This window comes from Streptopelia decaocto, assembly GCF_964273445.1.
Source record: "Streptopelia decaocto genome assembly, chromosome: 2".
Lineage (NCBI taxonomy): Eukaryota > Metazoa > Chordata > Aves > Columbiformes > Columbidae > Streptopelia > Streptopelia decaocto.
Window position 1 is genome coordinate 104,797,566 of NC_138655.1, and position 22,414 is coordinate 104,819,979.

The 22,414-nt window shown below is 39.3% G+C and overlaps 1 protein-coding gene across 1 annotated transcript in view; it reads right to left on the reverse strand.

Moving 5' to 3' along the window:
• Positions 1-22,414, reverse strand: part of CNTNAP2 (contactin associated protein 2) — a gene marked incomplete at its 5' end in the record, with an annotated part of 1,159,740 nt that overhangs the window by 449,111 nt on the left and 688,215 nt on the right. The window contains one exon of the mRNA XM_082045698.1: positions 18,234-18,405. Coding sequence (XP_081901824.1) covers positions 18,234-18,405 — 172 coding nt within the window. The remainder of the gene's footprint in view (positions 1-18,233; positions 18,406-22,414) is intronic.

Sequence of the window (22,414 nt, forward strand, 5' to 3'; positions counted from 1 at the left end):
AGACAACTACTGTGCACTTTTATGAGATGATACAATGCAACTATACTTTACAGCGCACATTTCATACAAACTGCATTATAAAATGTACCACTGAGATTAATAATAGTTACACAGTCAAATAACAAACAATAGCAGAGAGAGAAAAACATTAAGTCATGAGAAATGGAGAAGAATATATTCTATAAAATTTGAGGATAGGGTCAATAAGACAGATACAAAGGCATTTCTAGGAGGTAACGACAATAAAATAAAGGCTTTGAGAACAGCTAAAGTAAGACTGCACAAATAAGATACACAAGGTTGCTACTATGTAAGCAGATGCAGGAGGGTGATTTACAGTCAAAAAGAAAAGGTCATAATTTATTTTCTGCCATTTACTGAATAATTGTCATATGGCCAGTGAAGCATTAATCACGTGGAACATGCTGACAACCACCAATGTAATACTAAGTATGAAAAATTACGATGGCAAGTTCAAATAAATGCTGTCAATACTAAATGAACAAAACAAATGTGTCAGAGGGGCTTATTTGACCAAACACTGGAGTAGTTAGCTTTTGATACTATGACTGATCTTGAGTGACAACAAGAAGCCTCCAGAAGAAAGTGAATATGCGTAAAGATATGTTACTGTTCTCAGAGGTCCTGAATGCAACAATCAGATATCAATCAAAGGTCAGAAATTATACCGGCTGGTCGAGCAATACTTCAGGTGAGTAAGTTCAATACAATCCCATGATAGTATTAGTATAAAATATAATTTTAAAAGGTGACTAGACCTTCAGAGAGGGTGAAGGAGAAAGAAACATCAGTAAATTCTACAATGAACAGTGTTGGACCTGAGTCTGAGCAAGAAGTAATTTTGTTTGGTGAATTATTGATTTTGAGAATGTCAGCCTGTGTAATAGCACTTAGTCTGTTGCTGAAGTTTAGTGAGCAACTTCAGTGAGGCAGAACTAACGTGTATAGTACTGTAAAAACTGCAGAAATTGTGATATTGAAAAGGTAGATCAATCACTCCAGATATAAAAGAGAAAAATAATAGATATTGCCTTTCATGTAAAAGGGGAAAGAAACATTTTAGGAGTTTGTTTTCTTCTTTCCCCCAGAATTCTCTGTAGCTTGGTATTCTTCCTTTAGTAGAAAAATGAAAAGACAGGTGAAAATAATAGCTACCTTAACTAAAACTGACAGCGAATTTCCAGCTCTGATTTGCAGAAGAGGAAGTTATAGATAGGGTCTATAGAACACTGTCCTGTGCATGTATACAAATTGACTAGCACCATCAGCTGTAAAACGTCTAGACAACTTTTCAAATTCATAAGCTTTAGGAATTTGATCTGAAAGGTCTTCAACACTTAATAGAAATCTAGTAGTATGGGTCAGTAACATCCCCACACAGGAAGTAAACATTTTAAGTGAAAAATTAGAAGCCCTTAAAAACTGTGAGGCTGAGTGAAATGAGAATTTACAGTGCTATCTAGTTCTATGTTAGATAGCTTTGAAGGTCTTTCCTTAAAATTATTTACCATGTTTCATGTTATTTGACTCTTATCACATAACAGTTGATTTCTTCATTTAGGACTAATTTCTTTTGTTTGCCTGTTCATTAAGTATCTGAAAATGAACAAAGAAAATAACATTTTGCACAGTATTTCAACATGGACGTAAATCTTCTGTTTAGATGATAACTTTCCATATCATGGAATGGAAGCTACTTAATGATTCAAGGTCTGAAAAGAAAAATATATTTCACATAAAGTATCAGTTCTGCTAAAAAAAAAAAAAATTCTCCTGCAATCACAGTATAGTAAGCAGTAGTTAATCTATCAGTCACAGTTGAGTCAATACTTCTGAATAGCATTTCAGGATGTTGCCTTAGACATGACTGCTATGTAAATCTGCAAGAGAATAAGGATGGACTGATATAAATCAACCAAATAAATCCTTCTACCAACTTGTTGGAATCAAACTTTGAACAATGATCTACAACAGCTCCTAACGTTGATTATATCAAATCCATACAGTGTCATGCAGATTAATCATAACAATTGCAAAGCTGTGACATGAAAAATGATAAGGAGAAGCAATGAAAACTGTTACATTCTTTCCCCTAGATTTAATCAATTCTGATTGATAGAACAACTATTAGGTGCCAAAATAAAAAGCTTAAGTCAAATAACTGCTGTCCTCTAACAAGTCTGTCTTAACAATGAAACGTATCTTAATGACAGAAAAATGTAGATGTCATTGGCTGAATGCATGGCAACAGATAAATGCAACAAATGTACAGGCAACAATTATCTTTTCAAGAAGTAAGAAATGTATTTTTTTCCAGGGCACAAAAAATATCTCTACAGGTCTGAAGTCTGTAATACTTAAGAGAAAATGTCTCCTTTTGTTACATCACGTCAGTTCAGTTTAAATTCTTGATGTAAGGACCCTTGCAAGCAGTTGTAAAGGCTTTCAAATCCCAGGCACAATTAAAAACACTCAGTGTTTTTAGTCTCTAGGCACTGACATACTATGAGTTTGAAATCTCTTCTTTTTGGCCACCCAAGCATAAAAATGTTGTATTTAATTGATGCTGGAACACTTACTTTCTTATTCACCAGCATTGTTTCTAAAACAGGAATTTATTAATTCTTCTGCTGAAAGAAACACCAAAATTGCTGCCAATGTAAAATGTATAGGCATCATATGTATGCTTTTCCTAGAAATCGGAAAGTAGGCAGCTGGTATGATAGTCTATTTCCATTGCCCTAAACCTAGCAACAAACCATCTATTATGCATAGATTTCCTTGGCTTTCCTTCTGCTTTGGCTAGTTTACACTGATACAGGTTTTTTATTTTTAATAGATGTCCTGATTTCAGACAAATTTGGCCAAATTAGGTGTGCAGTTAGTGTAGCGTATCCTACATACAGCACAGTCCAACTTTCAGCCTGTGGGCAGAACCTGGCCTGTGAGATTATTCTGTAGGGCTTCTACATTTTCCTGAGAGGACAAATTATTTGGCAACTAGAAAAGGACAACCACATTGGCACTTAATAGAGCCTAAGTAGGCAGACATTTCTGTGTGTATGGGTAAATACTCTGAGACAGAACTGGTACCTGTTGCTCCCACCATAATCAACTGAAAGGGAAAGAAGGAGCTGAGGAGCCTTACATGCTATGCTGCTTCCCCTGCTGCCAGTCTGAAAATTGATCACCAAACTGGTTCTTACCACAGGTATGGCTGAAGATCACACTTGGACGCTCATTTAAATAAAGACATGGGAGGGATTTCAGAGGTGCTAAATAATCACACTGGTTTTGGTTTCACTGAGGATCTTCTAATACAGAATTCTCTTGTTCAGAGCTCTTATTATGTACGTTAATATAATTTATGATAAAATATTTTAAATGTTTTAAATTTTTTGGTCTGTTTCTGGGGAAAACAAAGTTATAGCTATGGCTTTTTTTTTTCTTTTGTGATAGACTTCACAGCCTAAAAAGTCTTAGAAACAGCAAATATCAAATAAATTTATTCTAGTTATAAATGAGGGATTGTTCCGCTAAGCATTCCTCAGAATTGATAGGTCTTGTAAAAATAATTTAATTGCTTTTGGGATCACTCAGGAAAGACTTGTCCTTATATTTACTTAATGTTTTTTATATTATACCAGAAAAAATAGAACACATTTACTGCACAGATCAAGTATTTTCCTTCTGGTGAAATCCAAACCTGTTCATATCTTTCCTAATCTAGATGTCTATTCAATATTAATTTCTTTTCTGCACCTTCTTCTTTAAAAACAGCTAATATAATCTAATCTATTGGTGACATTTACAGGGAGTGAATGAAGACCTGTTTACTGAAAACTACAGGATTGTATTAGTTAGATAATTTAAACTATCCTTCCAAGAAGGCATCAAGGATTAAGCAAGTAGCATCTGACACACATTTCTCCAAGGAGTTTTATTCTTTCCAACTTCTCAGAAAAAAATCTGGTTAGGTTTTAACTCAATTTTTCATCAAGAATTGCCACCTGCCTCTAATTTGATGCACAACAGAAATCTGCAGACTCACAAATATTAAAGTGCGTAATTATAACCATAAACTTCCTGTGCAATAGCTTTAAATCTATTGAACATAATGTAGGAAGGATGGCTGACTTCACTGGAAAACAAGTTTGATCTGGAACTGCAGAGGCAAAGTTCAAAGCCTTGTTCAATCTCAAAGTTTATGTGTCATCTTCCACCACCATGTGACCCCAAAACCATTTATGTGCTGACAGTGTAAGTTATACAGAAAAATACCATCTGGCTGCTTCACCACCTAAAATTTACATAAGAGGCAATGGGAAAACTGGGCCTCTCTTCACTCAGACTGCTGCAAAACACTGCTGGGTCTACCAACTAATTATGTAATGTGTCTAAGTACAGTGTCATTTATGCATTCAGTTGTGGGATAAAACACATAAGCACTGTTGGAAGCAGGGAATGAATATTCATTTCTTCTCTCATTACTATACACAGGTATTTTCTCATTTGAGATATATCTAGGCCATAAATTTCACCTGCAATCTTCACAATACACTGCTTCGTATTTTGGCTGTGATTAGTCCCACTCTTCAATGCTTATGTCTACCTACTTATGTTACACAGAATTCAAGTACCTGCCTTGTGACTGTGCATCCTATTCCCACAAAGGTTAGTGGACATCTTCAGATGTAAATCCTGTAAAGAACCTAGGTCCTAGTCTTTCTCTAGCTGCATTTCCCTTAAAGGAAGATGTCACAATAAACAAAACAGAAACATCAGGATCCTCAGAAATGTTAATGTTTCTGGCTACAGAAAAGCATAAAACAGGTAAGGTGAATCTGTTTTGTTTAATGTGCTAGTAGAAGAAATAGATTTGATCCCATTTGTTTTATTATTAGGCGGATCTCTGATGTTCTGAAAAGATCTGAGAAACCAGTATCTTGGAGAAATATGTGACTGAACATGGAATAATACCTTTGTCAATGGATAGACAGTCATTTTTCAAACAAGTCTAATCACTAGCAAAGACTCACTACCAGCAGAAATTCCGGAACAACCACATAAGCATTTCTTCTTGAGGAAAGGAAGCTGGAGAGATACAGAAACAGCATTAAGCCTAAAGCACATATCTAGGCATTATTGTTACTATCAATTTCCAGTGATTTCATAGTTATCACTATCATTTTTTCCAAGCGTTAAAAAACTTAAAATTATTACATGGCTACTTCTAGTCTATCGGTCTTATAACTCAATTTCTTATGACTATCACCAGTATGAATATTCTGCATGAGAAAGCTCAATATACTAGTTTCAAAAAATATGATTCCTGAAAAAAAGAATCTAAATCCATCAGGAACTCTACAGCAAGCCCATTTGTGCTAAAAGTCAAACCCCATCCAGAAACAGCTACCAGTCGTTATGTGTACCAGTGTTTTACACAAGACAAACTACTTACTCTGGACATTTTATTGCTTAACTGTATGAACAAGAGATGGACCCAACATTTACTAAGACAGGCATTTGGTCAAAATTACTACTACAGAAAGCTATTGCCAGGTTATGAAATGGTTATTCTATGGTTTTAACAACACCTCTTGCTAACAGACCTAGTGGAAACTCTAGCAATCTAACAGGGCTGGCTTTCCCGCAGTTTTAGAGGCATATGCTTTTAATGAACTGGTTGAATTTATTCACAGCTTGATACCTGATTACAAATTCAGAGCTGCACTCCTAAAACAGGTCATAATAATGGTTGTACTGCACACAACAAGATGTCTACCATTGTTTTGCTTCTAGTCTCTGAAAATTTTTTAAACATATGTCGTAACTACTTATAGCATTGTGTCATATCTATTACGTATTATAAAAACCAAATACAAAGACAGTCTGTTTGGATTGTGACTATCCATCTTCTTTTAGCAGGAAAACAGAGTAGAAGAAATAATACTAATATCTGAGAGATCCATATTTAATAAACACAAATGCAAGTGAGAGGATGATGCAATTTTAGTCTTATTTGAAGTCTAAGGCTTATTTGAAGGTGTCCTGGTTTTGTTAAAAACAAGTTTCTCTTTCAGTGAATTTTGCCTGTCAGCTAAAGCCTTCATATTAACTGCATTTTCCTGGAGAACCAGACCCATGTTTTGGTAAACATAGCAATGGAATGCAAACTTATTGATAAGCATGGATGGACATCTCGCGAGAGGGGCGACGAGAAACAAGTGACCAAGAAACTGACCAACTGTGTATAACATTCCATTCACATGAATACTTCATATAAAAGTGGGAGATCACGAGGATCTCATCCCTTTTTCCTTATGGCTGACATTAGGAGAGGACCTTGCTACTCATCCCTGTGAACTGAGGCCTAGTGACAGACTGAATCCAGCTCCAGTTGGCTGCGGAGTCTAATCCAGGACTTTGGTGGCCGGCTCTGCAGTTGCTGAGACTTTCAAGATTGGTTTTGTATATTTTGTATTATTTTCTCTATTCTTATTAGTAGCATTAGTAAAACATCTTTAATTTTTCCAACTCTCTTCTCTCTGTTCTTCTTTCCCTCCCGATCGCCTGTCCTGAGTGGGAAGGGGGGAGAGGGAGGGGGAAAAAGGGGGAAGTGGGGGGGGAGAGGAGGTTAACAATACATCTGCCAGGGTTTTATTGTCACCCCGCAATCTTAACCCTCTACAGAAGGCTAAAAGCAATAGCAGTACCATGGACAGTAAGACTGAGTTCATGAGGGGAAAGTCCTGCTTAGCAAACTTCATTTTGTTCTATGACAAGGTTACTCATTTGGTTGACCAAAGGAAGTCTGTCAATGTGATCCTTTTGGATTTCAGTAAAGCCTTTGATTCGGTCTCTCACAGTATCCTCCTGGACAAGATGTCCAGCATACAGCTGGATAAACACACAATGCAGTGGGTAAGCAACTGGCTGATGGGCCGGGCTCAAAGGGTTCTAGTAAATTGAATAATTTCAGGCTGGCAAAGAGTCACTAGTGGGGTTCCTCAGGGATCCATCTTAGGGCCAGCACTCTCCAATGTCTTTATAAATTACTTAGACTCAGGACTTGAGGGATTGCTTAGTAAGTTCGTTGATGACACAAAACTAGGGGGAGCTGTCAACACTCTCGAGGGCAGAGAGGCCTTGCAGAGGGATCTGGACAAACTGGAGAACTGGGCAATTACCAATCACGTGAAGTTTAAGAAGGTCAAGTGCTGGATTTTGCACCTGGGACACAGTGACCCTGACTGTACACACAGACTGGGGGACGAGAGGCTGGAAAGCAGCTCCATGGAGAGGGATCTGGGGGTTCCGGTCAATGGCAAGTTGAACATGAGCCAGCAGTGTGCCCTGGCAGCCAAGAGGGCCAACCTGTCCTGGGTGTATCAAGCACAGCATTGCCAGCTGGGCAAGGGAGGTGATTGTCCCGCTCTGCTCTGCACTGGTGCGGCCTCACCTGGAGCACTGTGTGCTGTGCTGGGCACCAGAGGATAAAAAGGATATAAAGCTACTGGTGAGTGTCCAGAAGAGGGCCATGAAGTTGGTTAAGGTTTAGAGGGGAAGCTGTATGAGGAGCAGCTAAAGTCACTTGGTTTGTTCATCCTGGAAAAGAGAAGACTAAGAGGAGACCTCATCACAGCCTACAGCTTCCTCACAAGGGGAAAAGAAGGGGCAGACGACCAGTGACAGAACCCAAGGGAATGGCAGGAAGATGTGCCAGGGGAGGTTTAGGTTGGACATTAGAAAAAGTTTCTTCACCCAGAAGGTGGTGGAGCACTGGAACAGGCTCCCCAGGGAGGTGTCACGGCCCCAAGCCTGACAGTGTTCAAGAAGAGACTGGACAACACCCATGGACACATGGTGTGAACTGTGGGGTTGTCATATGCAGGGAAAAGAGCTGGACTCGATAATCCTTGTGGGTCCCTTGCAATTCAGGACATTCTATGATTCTCTGGACAGCTCATGAAACAACATCATAATTTTTCATTGGTTAAAATTTTAGTAAACTTTAAAGCTGAGATGACAATCCATTTTAAATACTTACTGAGAATTATCATATAGTGATAGCTTAATTAAAAAGAATTCCAATGATGATTCAGAAGGATACCTTAATCTTAAAAATAAGCAATCTGCATAACTTATTATCTTTTTCCGTTATGAACTGATGAGAAGCACAAAGTGATGAACAACTTGAGAGAGTCATCAAAGCAGTATGGCTTCAAAATTCAGGTGAATAACCTGTCTCAACAGTGCTATTATGGGATCAGGTCAATATTTACCATCTAGTCTTGTGAGAGTATAAATTTCATGTCCAAGAGAGAGCTTTGTGGATATCTGCTCAGTGCTTGCATCTTCCCCACAGTAGGATACAAATAAAATAATAATTAGGCATGAATGTAATACAAGCTGTACGTTCAAGCAAGTTCCCTGAATAAAAATCCATTTAAGACAAAAGAAGAAATTAATTTCCACACAAAGATTTGGTCATGACTTTCATAAATTCTATATAGATTACTCCATTTGATTAAGCTGTTGATTCTCTAACACTGTTCCTATACCAGTGACGTGGTAGCAGACAGCAAAAAAGCAGAGGTTCTGCAAAAGCAGCTTGTAATGTTTTATTTAAATCAAAACTTTTAAAGTTTTCCACTGCTGACCAACTTTTCTTCAAATCCTTGCTTGGCCGACTAATCTTACCAGATTGGTAAATGTAGGTAAATATGTGCCTCTGTGACAGTAACACCTCCTCTCTCATGTACTGAACATAAAGTCTGTAATGTGGAGCTTCCCAGCATGTGCCTGGGCAATGCATTGACTCACAGCCATGCTGGCTGAAGTAGGTCATCAGATTTGAAGCTGAAAGGGTTAAAAAATAAAGTTTGCCCAGTCACTACCAAAGGGTGACTCGGGCAGGAGTTCTTAGGAATAAAGAAGAGCAAGTGGATTTGATCAGCAGTCAATCTCGAATGTCTCTGAATCAACTGCATGCTCTCCTGTGTCACCTGAGGGATTAAAATTATCTATGATGAATATGGAAGGGGAATGTACAATCATGCACTTCGCCTTCCAGGTATGATAATTCAGTCTCCTTCTGTGTATAAATACCTAGAGAAATCTAGGAAGAATTGTTAGCTCTTGAAGATACTGCTGAAATTGCTGATGATATTACTCAGACCCAAAAGAACTTCACTGTTTGGTTTTTTAAAATTAATAATAGAAACTGAAAAATAGTCTTCTAGCACCCACTTGGTAATTTGCAAAACTGCTGCAATGAGTTAAAAGAGCTGCCAGACTGTGTCTCTGCAGTTAAAGAATCTCAACATTCTGATGCAAGCTCAGTGTGATGAGACAGGCCCTTGCATGTGTCCAAATGTGGATCTGATGGATCAGCAGGCAGAGGGAGGCTTGAGACAAGGTCCCTTGCCAGGAGGGACCCCTGTCCTTTTAAAAAGGGCTTTTAGGAAAAAGACAGCCTGTAAGTAGCAAGCGTTTCAAACTACTTGAAATTTAGAAGCTAAAGTCTATGTTTTGAGTTATGCTTCACACCATGCTCTCCCCCTTTCCAAGGGCCCTACAAAGCAAATGCATGCAGAAAGAGCATGTCCTGAAATAATCCACTACAGCTGTACTAATTGCATTCCCATATTATGGGGGATCACAGTATGGGAATGCAATCCCATAAACTGGGTCCCACCGCGTAAACAGGATGTGTCCAGAGGAGGGCAGCAAAGCTAGAAAAAGGATTGGAAGGAATGTCCTGTGAGAAATGGCTGAGGACTCGGGATTTGTCTGGTTTGGAGAGAAGGAGGCTGAGGGGCAACCTCAGTGCTTTCTCCAGCTTCCTGAGGAGGAGAAGTGGAGAGGGGAGGTGCTGAGCTCTGCTCCTGGGTGGTACGCAGTGCCAGGATGCCTGGGAATGGCTCAAAGCCGCGTCCATCAGGGGAGGTTTGGCCTTGACATGAAGATACATTTTTTTATGGAGAGGGTAGCCAAACCTTGGACCAAGTTTCCTATAGGGGTGGTGGATGCCCCAAGCCAGCCAGTGTTCAAGAGGCATTTGGACAATGCCCTCAATGCCATGCTTTAACTTTTGGTCATCACTGAAGTGGTCAGGCAGTTGGACTAGGTAATCATTGTAGGTCTCTTCCAACTTAATTAGTAATTCTATTCTATTCTATTCTATTCTATTCTATTCTATTCTATTCTATTCTATTCTATTCTATTCTATTCTATTCTATGTGCTTGTCATGAGTTGAATAATGATTAGACTGTTATTTACATGAAATGCTAGGGGTTTTTCACCTCCAAAAACACTTTCAAGGACACATATCAGAAAGGTTACCAGATTTGGTCTGATTTTCTCTTCCTGAATCTGTTTCAGAGCCAATGCTCATAAGCATTAACACAGTGTACATGTGTACTTCGGTTTCACTTGAAAAAACATCCCTTGCAGTCTGGCAAAGGAAAGCTACAGAGCCACAGAAAGCAGCAGCAGGAATACAGGCCAAGCAGTCCCTGTTTTCTGAAGAGAGAGAACTGAAGAGGAGAACTTGGGATTGCTACTGATGACACACAAATAAGGTGCATGGCATTATGGAGTATTTTCCAATGTAGGACACATATTGATGACGAGCACACTTTTTGACTTCCAAAACTGTGTTTCTTGGCCAGTGATGCATTACAAGCATTCTCGTGCCTGCCCTGCAGTTGTGACAGCTCCGAGTGGTGCAGCAAGCCTGAAGCTCTTGCAAGCCCAGGCTGTTTTGCACAAGCAAGAACCCCTGGGAAATGAAGCCCAGGGAAGAGCAGAGCTCACTCCTGCTACAAACTTGCACTGGGAAAGTGAGCCCAAGAGCACCAGGGTATCAGTGGAGCCTTGGAGGTGCAAGAGCAGCAGGCAGGAGCTGAGCAAAAAGGGCCCAGAGGAACCCTGACAAGGGGCTGTGCTCAGTGCTACAGAGGAAGGCAAAAGCCCCCCAGGGACACTTGCTAGTGCACCATGGGGGAAAAAAAGCCTTCCTTCCCCCAGCTGCAGGGCATGAGAGGCCATCTCTGTGGTGCATGAGCAGCAGGCAGCAATCAAGCCAAAAAGGACCAAAGGAGCTCTGACAAGGGGTCATGCTCAGTGCTGCAGAGGAAGGCAAAATCCCCTGGGGACCAGTGCCAATCTGCCCTGGGGGAAAATTCCTTCCTGACCCCAGCCAGTGCTGGTGATCAGCTGTTCTCTGAGCATGTGAGCAAGACCTGCTTCCTCATCCCTCCAGCTGGTCATGCCTCCCAGGAGACAGATGCTCAAGTCCTATTCTCCCTCAACATGGAGCCATCTTCTGGGAGTGGCCAAATGTCCCCAGCTTGATTGGTCTTGGGGGCAAGAATCTTTCCCACCTCTGGCAGGGTACCAGTGGGTGCTCCAAAGCACTGGGGTCCCCTAGCAACATCTTTGAATCCTGTTTCTTACGGCTGCTGCCCCTGGTTTGACAGGGGGTGAGGACAGCAAACTCTGCAGTGCTCCTCAAATGCTCTTCAAGAAGGCATTCCCTTGCTCTTGCCACTGTTCTCCATTTGAAAAGGCCTGATAGCCTCAGGAACCTCCAGGAATGGGTGCTTCTTCTTACCTCGTGAGGAGCTGGTGTCTGTTTCCCAAAGGCTGAATCAGTATTCCCATCCAAAAGATGGGTTTTTAAGGTTGCCCTGCCAGGAGCTGGCCTTGCAGCAGAGAAACCTCCATCAGCCTCGTGCAGCCTCTGGTCTTTCTCCCTCAGCTTGCTCCAAGTAATTCTGCCGTCTCCTCAAGTAAATTCCTCTGGGATGTCTTCAGGCTGCCCCAGGGCCAGCTCTGGCAGGACACAGGAGGATGCTCCCTTCTATCCTACCACAGGGCATTGTGACTCCTACGTTGCCAGGTAGTGACACTGTGACATGGGGGTGACGGGCCCCCCGCTGTGTAGCCCTGCTCACCCTTGTGCTGTCCCGGAGGCAGTGTCTGTGCTCAGGAGGCCTAGGGACCTGTCCCTGCCCTTGGTGGCCTCAGCACTGGGCACAGCTGCTGAGCAGCCCTGGCCAAGGCAAACAAACCTTGTATTGTTACTCTTCTCTCAGGTCACAGCAGAAAGCAACCCTACAGCCCAGAGACCACTCCTATTAGCTCTCAGGTTGTCCAGAACCCTGCTTTATGTGCTCCCCTTCTTGAGAAATATACCTAAATATTTACTCTCTTTGTTTTTGGTTTAGAAAGAACAAGTATTTATCATGAACAAATAATCCACTTGCTCTAGAAAATTATTTGAGCAGCATAAATTTTGTGGAAGTTTCCACGATCTAATCAGCATCATTTTCTCTTTTTGCAGTTTTTAAGCTGCATCACCTAGACTCTAAGGTTATTACAGTCCTTGATGAAAACTACAGAAAATACAGTAAATATCTTGTTTCTCTCACCCCTTCCATGGAACAACACTTACATTCACTTCACTTTTTGGTTCCCTGAACATACTTGTGTTTCAAATTATGTAAATTAAGACGTTTTAGCATTTAAGCAAGCAATACTTCAATGTATTCCACTCACCTATATTTAGACAGATTGCAATGGTGATGAATCCGAAACCTCTGAACAAAACTGCTGTTTTTTTTCTTCCTCAAGGTATTTTCCTAGCTTTACCAACACAAGTAATGCAATAAGCATTCCACAAAATGACCCCCTTACTAACAGCAGCAACGGTGCCCTTCCTTTTCTTTGTCTATTTCAGACTTTACTTAATCATTTTTTGCAAAGAATTATTACTATTTGAATCATAATGAATGTTAAATATTATTTCCATGTGCAGCTTAAATTGTTTTATAATGACCTTGAATGGGCATTTTTGTCTTTCAAAAACTTGATTTTCCATTACTGTAGAGCTCAAGGATGTGGCACAGCTCCAACTGACATGAGATTATGTCACCTTTGCAAGATCAAAAAGGAGTCGGGTGACCTTAGATAAAGAAGAATCAAGTGAAAAATACTTTTCTGATTAAAGTTTATTATAAAGTCCATGCTATTATCATCACCAAAACACATAAAATCCCTAAGTAACATTGATTTGAAGTGCAAAAACCAGCTCATAGTACTTGACTAGCCTGTGGGCTCGCAAGCTTATTTAAAAAATCCAGCACTTGTGGTGCTGACTTGGAAAGCTCCATTCCAACTAATGACACCTGGAAGGTCTAGACAATTTGTTGAGGATACCAAAGTGCTGCATAGACATCTTCAGTCGAGCAACTATCACTATGTCAGTATCTTATTTCTAAAACAATAAATACTTTAATTCTCATTGGACTCACTCTTTGTTAAGTTTTGCAAGTTATCCAAAGTTTTCCAGCTGCATGCAAGGGAGAAAGTTTGTGAATACATGGGAAAACCCAATTAGTTTGATCTGTTGCAGAAAACCAAGATATACTATGAAGAGAAAGGTAATTAAACCATTCTTATTTTATGGCCAGCTCTGTAGAGTTTCCAGCTGTCTATTCATCTGTGTTAACTAATATGGTACTTGTCACACTGTGGTACATAAGGCACAAGTGCCACAGTATTAAAAGTACTGTCACCGTCATCTGAGCTATAACCTGTGTCTACAAAGTCACCTTTTTGGACTGAAATGGCTTATGAAGTAAACGCACTTGGGAGGGGAAGGAAGTGGGAGGAGAGGCAGAGGGGATGGAAGGGAAAATCTACACGTAGGAAGTGGCTTCCAGCCGTATGGCCAGGAACGTCTGCAGGCTGAAATCACAGTATGGTTTCAGCTCTTCTCCATTCCTATTTTACGTCCTTTTTGTGAACTTGTATTGGGAACAACTCAACTTTAAAGCATTTTGCTTCCAGTCTGGATGCTGGTATATCATCTGTTTCTTATGCAGAGAACCACAGGAAGATGTCTGTCTTACTCCTCGCTGTCTGCCTCACCACTGAACTGGCAGAGAGCAAGGTCAGAAGCCTAAAGTCTATGTAAGGAGCCAGAAGTGAAGAATTTTAGGACTACTTGCAATGATTAACTTTAATTTCAAATACATTCTGTCTTGCTGTCCGTGACAGTGTGGCCACTTTCATGCACCAGTACGCTTGCTATGTTTTGTTATTTAAATTAATTATTTCAAATTTTGATTGGCAATCACATATTCTAGAGAATGTGGCTCTATGGGATTAAAGCTGAATGCTGGCACTCGGTCATGCACAGTGCATCATCACAGCAGGTGAGCAATAATCACCCAGAAATGTTCTGTGGCACGTATCTGAGTACTTACATTAATTCTTTAATGTGAAATTTTATAGAAAATTGGCATCTAATTCATCTCACTGTGTTACAGAGGGAATCACACAGTTTACACATTCATAAAACACTAGAAACAGCTGCATGAAAACTCTTGGTAGTGCTTTTTTCCCCCTTTCTCTCATTTTACCTCTTATGCTACACAGAGATTCTCGTTAAAACTGGCATATGTTCTGTATAATCTACAACAACAGATTGGGTACTATATTTTGAAATAATTGTGATTTTGTGATTAAAATCCTTAATTCTATCCACAACAAAGTCAGGCAAGCTTTAGAATTCTCTGAGACTGCTGGGATAAATTAGTTGTGAGTAATAAATCCTGTTCAATGTCCCGTGCTAAAATCCTAAAGTACAACTGTACCATCTGGACTGTAACAAGTTAGTTTGCTAATGATAAGTAAAGGAGGTGTACAGGGACCTGTGCTGTTACAAGCAGCACAGCATGTTGATCACTGTGACAACAATGCAACTTTCATTGCTAATACACTTAAGGTTAACTAAGATACAGAAACAGGGATGATTATTTTTTCTCAGTAGCATTTTAACTGCCTGTAATTACTATATATATACCTGCCTAAACTTATAGGCATTTATACTGTTTGGCCACTGGTAAAAAGAGAATATTCCTTGGTTTTGGTGTTCCCTTTGAATAAGATCTCAGCTTGTAGTCTTTGCAATAGCAAAATGCTCATGTGGGGAGGAGAAGACTAAAAATAAAAAGATACTATCTCCCAAATACAAGTGTAACACTCTAACGTGACTATTCTCCTGACATCTTAAAAAAATACTGGAACTAAAATGCAGAAACCCTTTCCACACAGGGCAGGTGTTTCACTTAGCAGAACCTGGGACTTTGGAAGCACTTACCTCTATGTGGGTGCAACATGAGAACTTGCCACCCTCAGAATCTTTTGTCATGTTCTTATAGAGAATACTGTCCCCTCCTTGCTATCTGCTCTGGCTAACTATGAAAAATGCTGCTGTTTACAGCTACAGTTTTTTTCCCCCAACCAAATGGCTGAAGTCTGCAGTAAGAATGATTCAATGTGACAGCTGATCTTTTTGCCCAGTGGGAATCTTCACTGAAGTGTGGCTAGGAAAGCATTTCCATGCTGATGATGACCAAAGCCTTTACGATTCAGAGCCAAACAAGCTAAAAAAAGCAGGAGGAATCCCAGTATCACAGCCACAAGCACATTCCCGTTTCAAAGGAAATTAAATTAAGCTAATATACAGCACATATGGTACCTGGACCCTTTAAAAGAAAGCCACATAAAAATGTTATATACAGTGGCATATTGTAACAGAAGTGCTTGTAAGCTCTTATTTGCAGATATTAATAGGTGCTAATAAGGCAGCTGTGAAAATACAGTCAGATCTTAATCTTGGCGTTATTACTTAGTGAAAGGGTTTGTTTTAAAGTGCAAACTACAAATAAGAAAACTTGATCATGGGAAATCAACAAACTAGTTTACATGTCGATCCTTAAAAAAAACCACACCAAACCTAAGAAAATTCTTTGGATACTGTTCTAATTTCCTATGATTACTTAATTGTTACTCTGCTTGCAATACAATCTTCGAATGCTTGGAAAGCATGAATATAAGACATATATTTTCAATTGATATCATGAGGATGGTACCAGGGTCTAAGTTGGCAGAAGAGAGAAACAGAGTGAGAATATATTTTCTCATATAAAGAAAACAGACATACATAAACATTAAAATACATTATTAATACAATTGTTATAATAAATCTAACCTATAATACATGCTAAATATATAAAGCATAATAATATTTTAATATAGTAAAAGGAGTTTCATATAATATCATGCATGGCATATGGCATTATAGTATATGAAATGTTTGAATATATATTATTATATGTTATCAAAAATACCTTATGACTAGTAACTTCTATGTGAAGTTCAGTTCAAAAGTAATCTTCCTGACTTATAGGAAGCTTTATGTCCTGTTTTTCAAAAATGCATTGTAAAGCTCTGATTCTAATTAACTTATATTGCAAGTTAATTGTAATTACATTGTAATACATTGCAAAAGCCAAATTCTAATTAAGTTTACTATGATGATGGAATTATTTCTAATGGGCACTGGCATAAGTGGGATCAATACAAACTATCACATAAGCTTAGATTTATTCACCTGGGAAAAAGCAGAGAGTTAATTAGATGTGTCTTCACATCCTTTCTTCCAAGTCAGTTTACATTTCCAAAACCAAATATTCAAAATAAAACTAAGCAACTCAAACTAACTCAAACTAAATACTAACCACAGGAGGCTTTTCCAATTTCAGTTTTATGTGAGGAAACAGAAAAATTTCATCCCTGTGACAATAGCTCTTCGCTTTTTCTTTCCACTGTGGCTTCAACCCTGAGCAGGTCCATGAGAAGCCGCAATCTGAAGAGGCCTGAGGTGCCAGAACAACTCACTGGTAACACCACAAAGCATGATCCTTAACACTGACATTACTGAAATGGTATAGTGGATCTGACTGGGATGATGTTACTAAGTTAACCTTTGTAATAGCAGCCCTTATAGCACTGTGCTTACCAGTTGTGGCACAGTTGGTAACACACCAATGATTTAGCTGCTGTTAAACAGGGCATGCACAACATCAAGGTTTTCTCTCCACACCCTCCCCTATAAGGGCAAGGAGGATGGAGACAGGCAAGAGGTTACGAGGGGACACAGCTGGGACAGCTAACGCAAACTGATCATAGGAATATCCCACACCAGACAAGTCCATGGCCACAGTCAACTCACAACAAATTGATTAGTGCAAGCTGATGTCTACATTTCAGGAAGAGAGGGCATTTTGCCAGACCCAGGCTCTATGCCGTATTTAATTTTTTCAAAGTCACATTTATCTGAGATTCTCTTAACTTACAGTAGGAAGTCAAAAGCACGTGCATTTCTTTACCACAGCTATGAAGATCTTTGCTAATGATATCCAGAGTCACTTACCCTGTGGAATCTCCATTCTTGGAGATACTCAAAACTTGACTGGACACGGCCCTGAGCAACCTGATGTAGCTTTGAAGCTGGCCCTGCATTGAGTGGGGCTTGGACCACACGAACTCCAGTGGTTGCTCGTTACTTTAATTATTCTGGGGTTCTATGATCCTGTAATCTTTGGTTCTTTCAAAGCAGAATTCTGAAAAGCCATTTTTAGCTTTCCAGCAGATTTGCAATGGGTTTAATATATAGGAAATTTTCACGAGAAGCCAGGCTGCCTGCATGCAGGAGTTGGCCTTCTTGCTCTTTCCCCATCTTTCCTAGTACTTTCTTTTATGCAACAAAGAAGAAACTATTAGTCAAGAGTAATAGAAATTAACACCGGTAAGTGGTTGAAAAGGTGGGTCTCAAAGCCAAAGCCTGCCATCATATTGAATTACTATTCTCAGTTGGGGAAAAAAAAAACCAACTAAATACATGCATAGTTGTGCAAACCTTCAGTTCTCTTAGGAATTCAGTGAAGCCAGAAGTCACTGAAGCCAGGAAGCACAACTTCTAGTTACAAAAGATCTCCATAACAGTCATGTAAGATACAGACAAAATGTGTGACTTTTCAGGAGAGTTCCCTCTATTCAAGGCAGCCATATTATTGACCCGTGGGCTGATTTTGACTTGAGCTTTTGACCTCCTCCTCTGCCTGAGACTGAGTAGATCGGAGCTATGCTTTCCACTGCACCCTGCACAATCTATGACTTAAAGCCATCATCTGTATCATCTAAGCATGGTTCCCACTGCTAAAAAGGCAGAACTGACTTGACATGATCCCTGGCAGTCTCAGAACCACCTATTCTGTATCACTGTATATTTTCAGAATATGCAGGACATGTATCAGTGTGTCAGAGTATAAGTGATGTCTCCACAGCTTACCTGTCAATAATGGCACACATGTCAATGGTGACATTGGCAAAGCTTCCCAGCTGGCCTTGCTCCACTGCATGCAAATCCACCAGCTGATCATCCACGTGAATAAACTGCATGCATCCTTGAAATGAATGCTGAAATAGCGAGTGATCTGACTCATTCATCTGTATAGGAAACCCTGTAGAGCAGCAGAAAAAAAGATCATTATTAACTTCATAGACTATTACTCAAGCCAGTATTTTTTCACAGGAAAATACACGTTTTCTAGATGGGGGAAGAAAAATGCAAGGTGGGAAGGAAATATTATGTAGTTATTAGATTACATTGCAATCTTATTGATTTAAGTCACCAGCAACTACCAGCAAGAATTTATCTAGTACAGCCCATGATTCTTTCATTAATTTTTGTCTACGAGAAGGAAGTCGTCTGCTACATTTTTCCTCCCACAGCCCTCTATTGCTGTTTTTCATTACTTCTCTCTTCACACAAAGATTAAGGGAATAGTGAAAGGATTCATCTCCTTGCTATATTTTAGGAATCACATTCACATTTCTCATTTCTTTTTCTGAGAAAAATGTATTCCATGTATTCTATGAAGTGAATTTCCAGTTCCGCTTTTCTAGTAATAGGCTTCCTGAGCAATGAATACTTGTGCTGGAAACTTTCTGCAAACTTAAAACTAGCCCTAAAAGCTAATGTCCTGGCCACTTCTGAGGAATCTGAGGACATTCTGTAGCATTTTCATTTTTGCTCTGAATATGTTCATTTGCCTGTCTTTCTGAAGGTAGTTTGTAAGAGATGAGAATGAATTAGTGTCTCAACCTAGGCTAAAAGGCAGCAAGACAGAGGATGTTTGTATGTAATTGTTTAACTGAATGTCCTTCAGAAATTAATGTGTCGATTTACTTGAGAAAAATGTCCTTGATATGAAGGTGAAGGGCCTCATTCACTACTTATAAATCTTTAACAATGAAGTCCCTGAAAAAGCTTCAAGAAAACAATTTAGACAGAGTCTGTTTAAGGTGAGAGCAGGAAGGGAGAGGCGCTAACAACAGTTTATTGGTAAAGAAGGTAAAAATTCTGAAAAATCCATAATGGTTTTGCCGATTTCAGCTAGGAAGATGACTAACCAAGCAGTTCTTGACTGACAAGGATAAAAAAATCACACACATTTGCTCTGGTAGCTAAGAGAGATTCTACAGCTCCCACTCCTCCCTCTTTCCTACTGAACTTGCCATCACCAGTGCCTTGCTGCTTTCTTCAATAGCATGGAAGCAGCTATTTGTGGAGACAGGAGAATAACAGATTATCAAACTCATATTGTTTGAACAGCAGCTGAAAGGACTGAATGTCATTTTAAAGTCTGTTTCTGAATACAGTTTATCATGTGTCACACAAATAGTTGGATTGGCTTAAAGAGAGGACAGTGAGTAGAGGGCAGAAACAAGCAACAGAGGTTTGGAGACAGATACAGCTTAATGGAGCACCTGTTACTGAAAAAAGAAAAAAAAAAGATACACTTAAGTCTTCCCCATAATATAATTTAGACTCATTTTGACTGAAAGGCTTGCCAGAACATTCATACAGTCAGTAATGGGCTTTAAAATCTTCTACAACAGTCTTGCCCTTCAGCTAAAATGACTGCTGGTAGCTCCAGAGTTCAGTAGTGGCACCACAGAATTAATCAAAGATGTTATAATAATTAAGCTGTGACCACGCTAAAAGTTAGTTCTGACAGGTATTTCAAGCAATTAGGGAAAGACTAGTCATGAGGTCATATCACATTCAGAGCAAAATTGTGACACTATCGCAGGGAACTATAAACTGCTATGACCAAAACAAATACCCCTTCACACTAATATACATCAAATGGAGAAGAAAAACCCCAATTGCCTAACTAGTGCATAATAACCTCATTGGACCAACTGCCCCCCACCAAAATGGTCCTAGACTATGGGAACTGTTATTTTGGATTGGCGGAAAACTCAAATGTAAGGACAGGATTTATATTCTCTTCCCAGCATGTGCATTTGCTATTGACTTCTGTGATGAAAAGAGGACAGGGCTTTTAGAAACATGCCTCCTACTTTTTTTTTTTTTTTACTTTTTCTTTCCAGTGACACAGAAGCATTTTTATTTTTGCCTTTTGTTTTATTTGTAAGTTAATGATCATATTGATGGGGCTGATGTTCGCACACAGACGGCACTTGGTATTTTACTTCATTAAGAAAAAATACACCTCATTTAAGAAAAAAAGAAGTAATTATTATCTAATTATCTAACTGGTAGTTCATATTGTCTTCAGCTAGTCGCACGGGTAGTTGCAGAACCTAGTCACCAATAGAAAAAGTGACTGATCTCAAGTCTGATAGTGATTTTTATCTGCATGGTATTTCAAGTATACGTCCCGGATCCTTGCTATGCAGAATGAGAGGGAGGAAACAAACAGATTTATTTGTCAGGATAAACAGCAGTACTGTACCATTCAAGGGTCATTTTCTATACATATTATATGGAGTTAAAAGACGTTATTCTGAAATCACAGAAAAAAACTCAAATTCAGTGCGTGACGATGTGGTTAAATTAATATATAGCTGGTGTTTCATATGTTAACAAACAGGAAAAGATACTAAAAGAAAAGCTCAATACACCTACCTACCCAAATTCACTGTAATATTTTTATGCTTGTTTCAGTCAAACAAGAATGGGGCCCTTAGTGTGAAACGGAACACAAGCAATAACTTTGGAAAACTAAAATCTTCCTGTTCTAAGTGCATTAAATAAACTAAGGTAAACGAACTGCAGAAAGGATGAATGACACGAGTTTAAATGGAACATTTTTTTCATTTAATTGCATCTCTATAAAGCTACAGAAATGCTCAAAAAAGCACAAACATATAGTTTCTAACTACTATATTTGAAGGAATATGGAACCAGTACTGGGGGTTTCGAAAGAGTCATGCCTTTTCAACTCCAGTCATAATTATGTATTAGGGAACATGAGGATTGAGGATGAAGTTCGCCCAGACATGGGGATTCCATCTCCAGCAAGTGTGTGAACTGTCCTGAAAAAAAGCACAACTTCAGTCTCCCAGCTTGGTGCTGTGCAGAAAGGCAAACCAGAATGGGAACTACAATTTTTTGCTGGGTGTTCGCAGATGAAGTCACCAACTTCTTCAGTGATGCATTTTCTAATAAATTAATTTCACCTTCATTGTTTCATTTATAGAAACATGGAGGCTATATGCAAGGTAGTGCATTCTATCCTAACAAGTGTAAATTACTAACCTAAAAAACCTAAATGTGTCTATATAGAAAGCGAAAAGCACACTGCTAGAGCTTAGAACAAGAAGATGTTGTACTTCTAGCACTCCTGAGACACACATGAGCCCTCTAGCTAAAACAGGCTAGCATTAATTATGTCTCTGGTGGACTATACAGAAACTTCATCGTATTATGATGAAAAAGTTTAACCAGATCTCACAAGTCTTGGCAGCATTTTCTAGCAGTGGTGCAACTCTTGGTTTGTTTTTTTCTCATCTGGAAATCTTGGTCCTTAGCCAGATCCTCTTCTCTAAAAATATTGTATTGCCAGCTGCCTGTTTATTAATTGAAGCCAGTTCTAGAAAAGTATTTAGATTTTTCAGTCTGTCTGTATCTATAACTTCTTAACCCTCAGTTAGACTTCAGTGTATTGAAAATGATCCAGTACCTACCAGTTCTTGAAGGTATTGTATTCTTTAAAAAGCAGGACCTCTCTACCTGAGGTATGAAGAATACCAACACAGTACTACAGTTCTCCATTACCATGTGCCAGAGAAGCTCTTCCTGCAGCACACCTGAGATTTAGATGCAATAATGCTAGAGTTATATGACCTGGCCATAGATATAGGTCATGTGTATAACGTATATCATATGTTATGTGAACAAGCAATTACGCTGGTATTTCTTATAAGCTGGTCATCGAGGAAAGAAACTGGCAGATAATGCAATAGTCCAAGTAAGAAAAAGCCCAAAAGATACTCAGATGGTAACAGCTGAGCTACTAGCTGTGAACAGATTATCTTCACGACACAATGCAACTTGCACAAATATTATTTTACAAGATATTCAATGGCTAGGATGGCAGCCTAGAAAAAAGTAGGGGAAATACAGTTATGATGGCACTGACAAAATCATAAACAGGA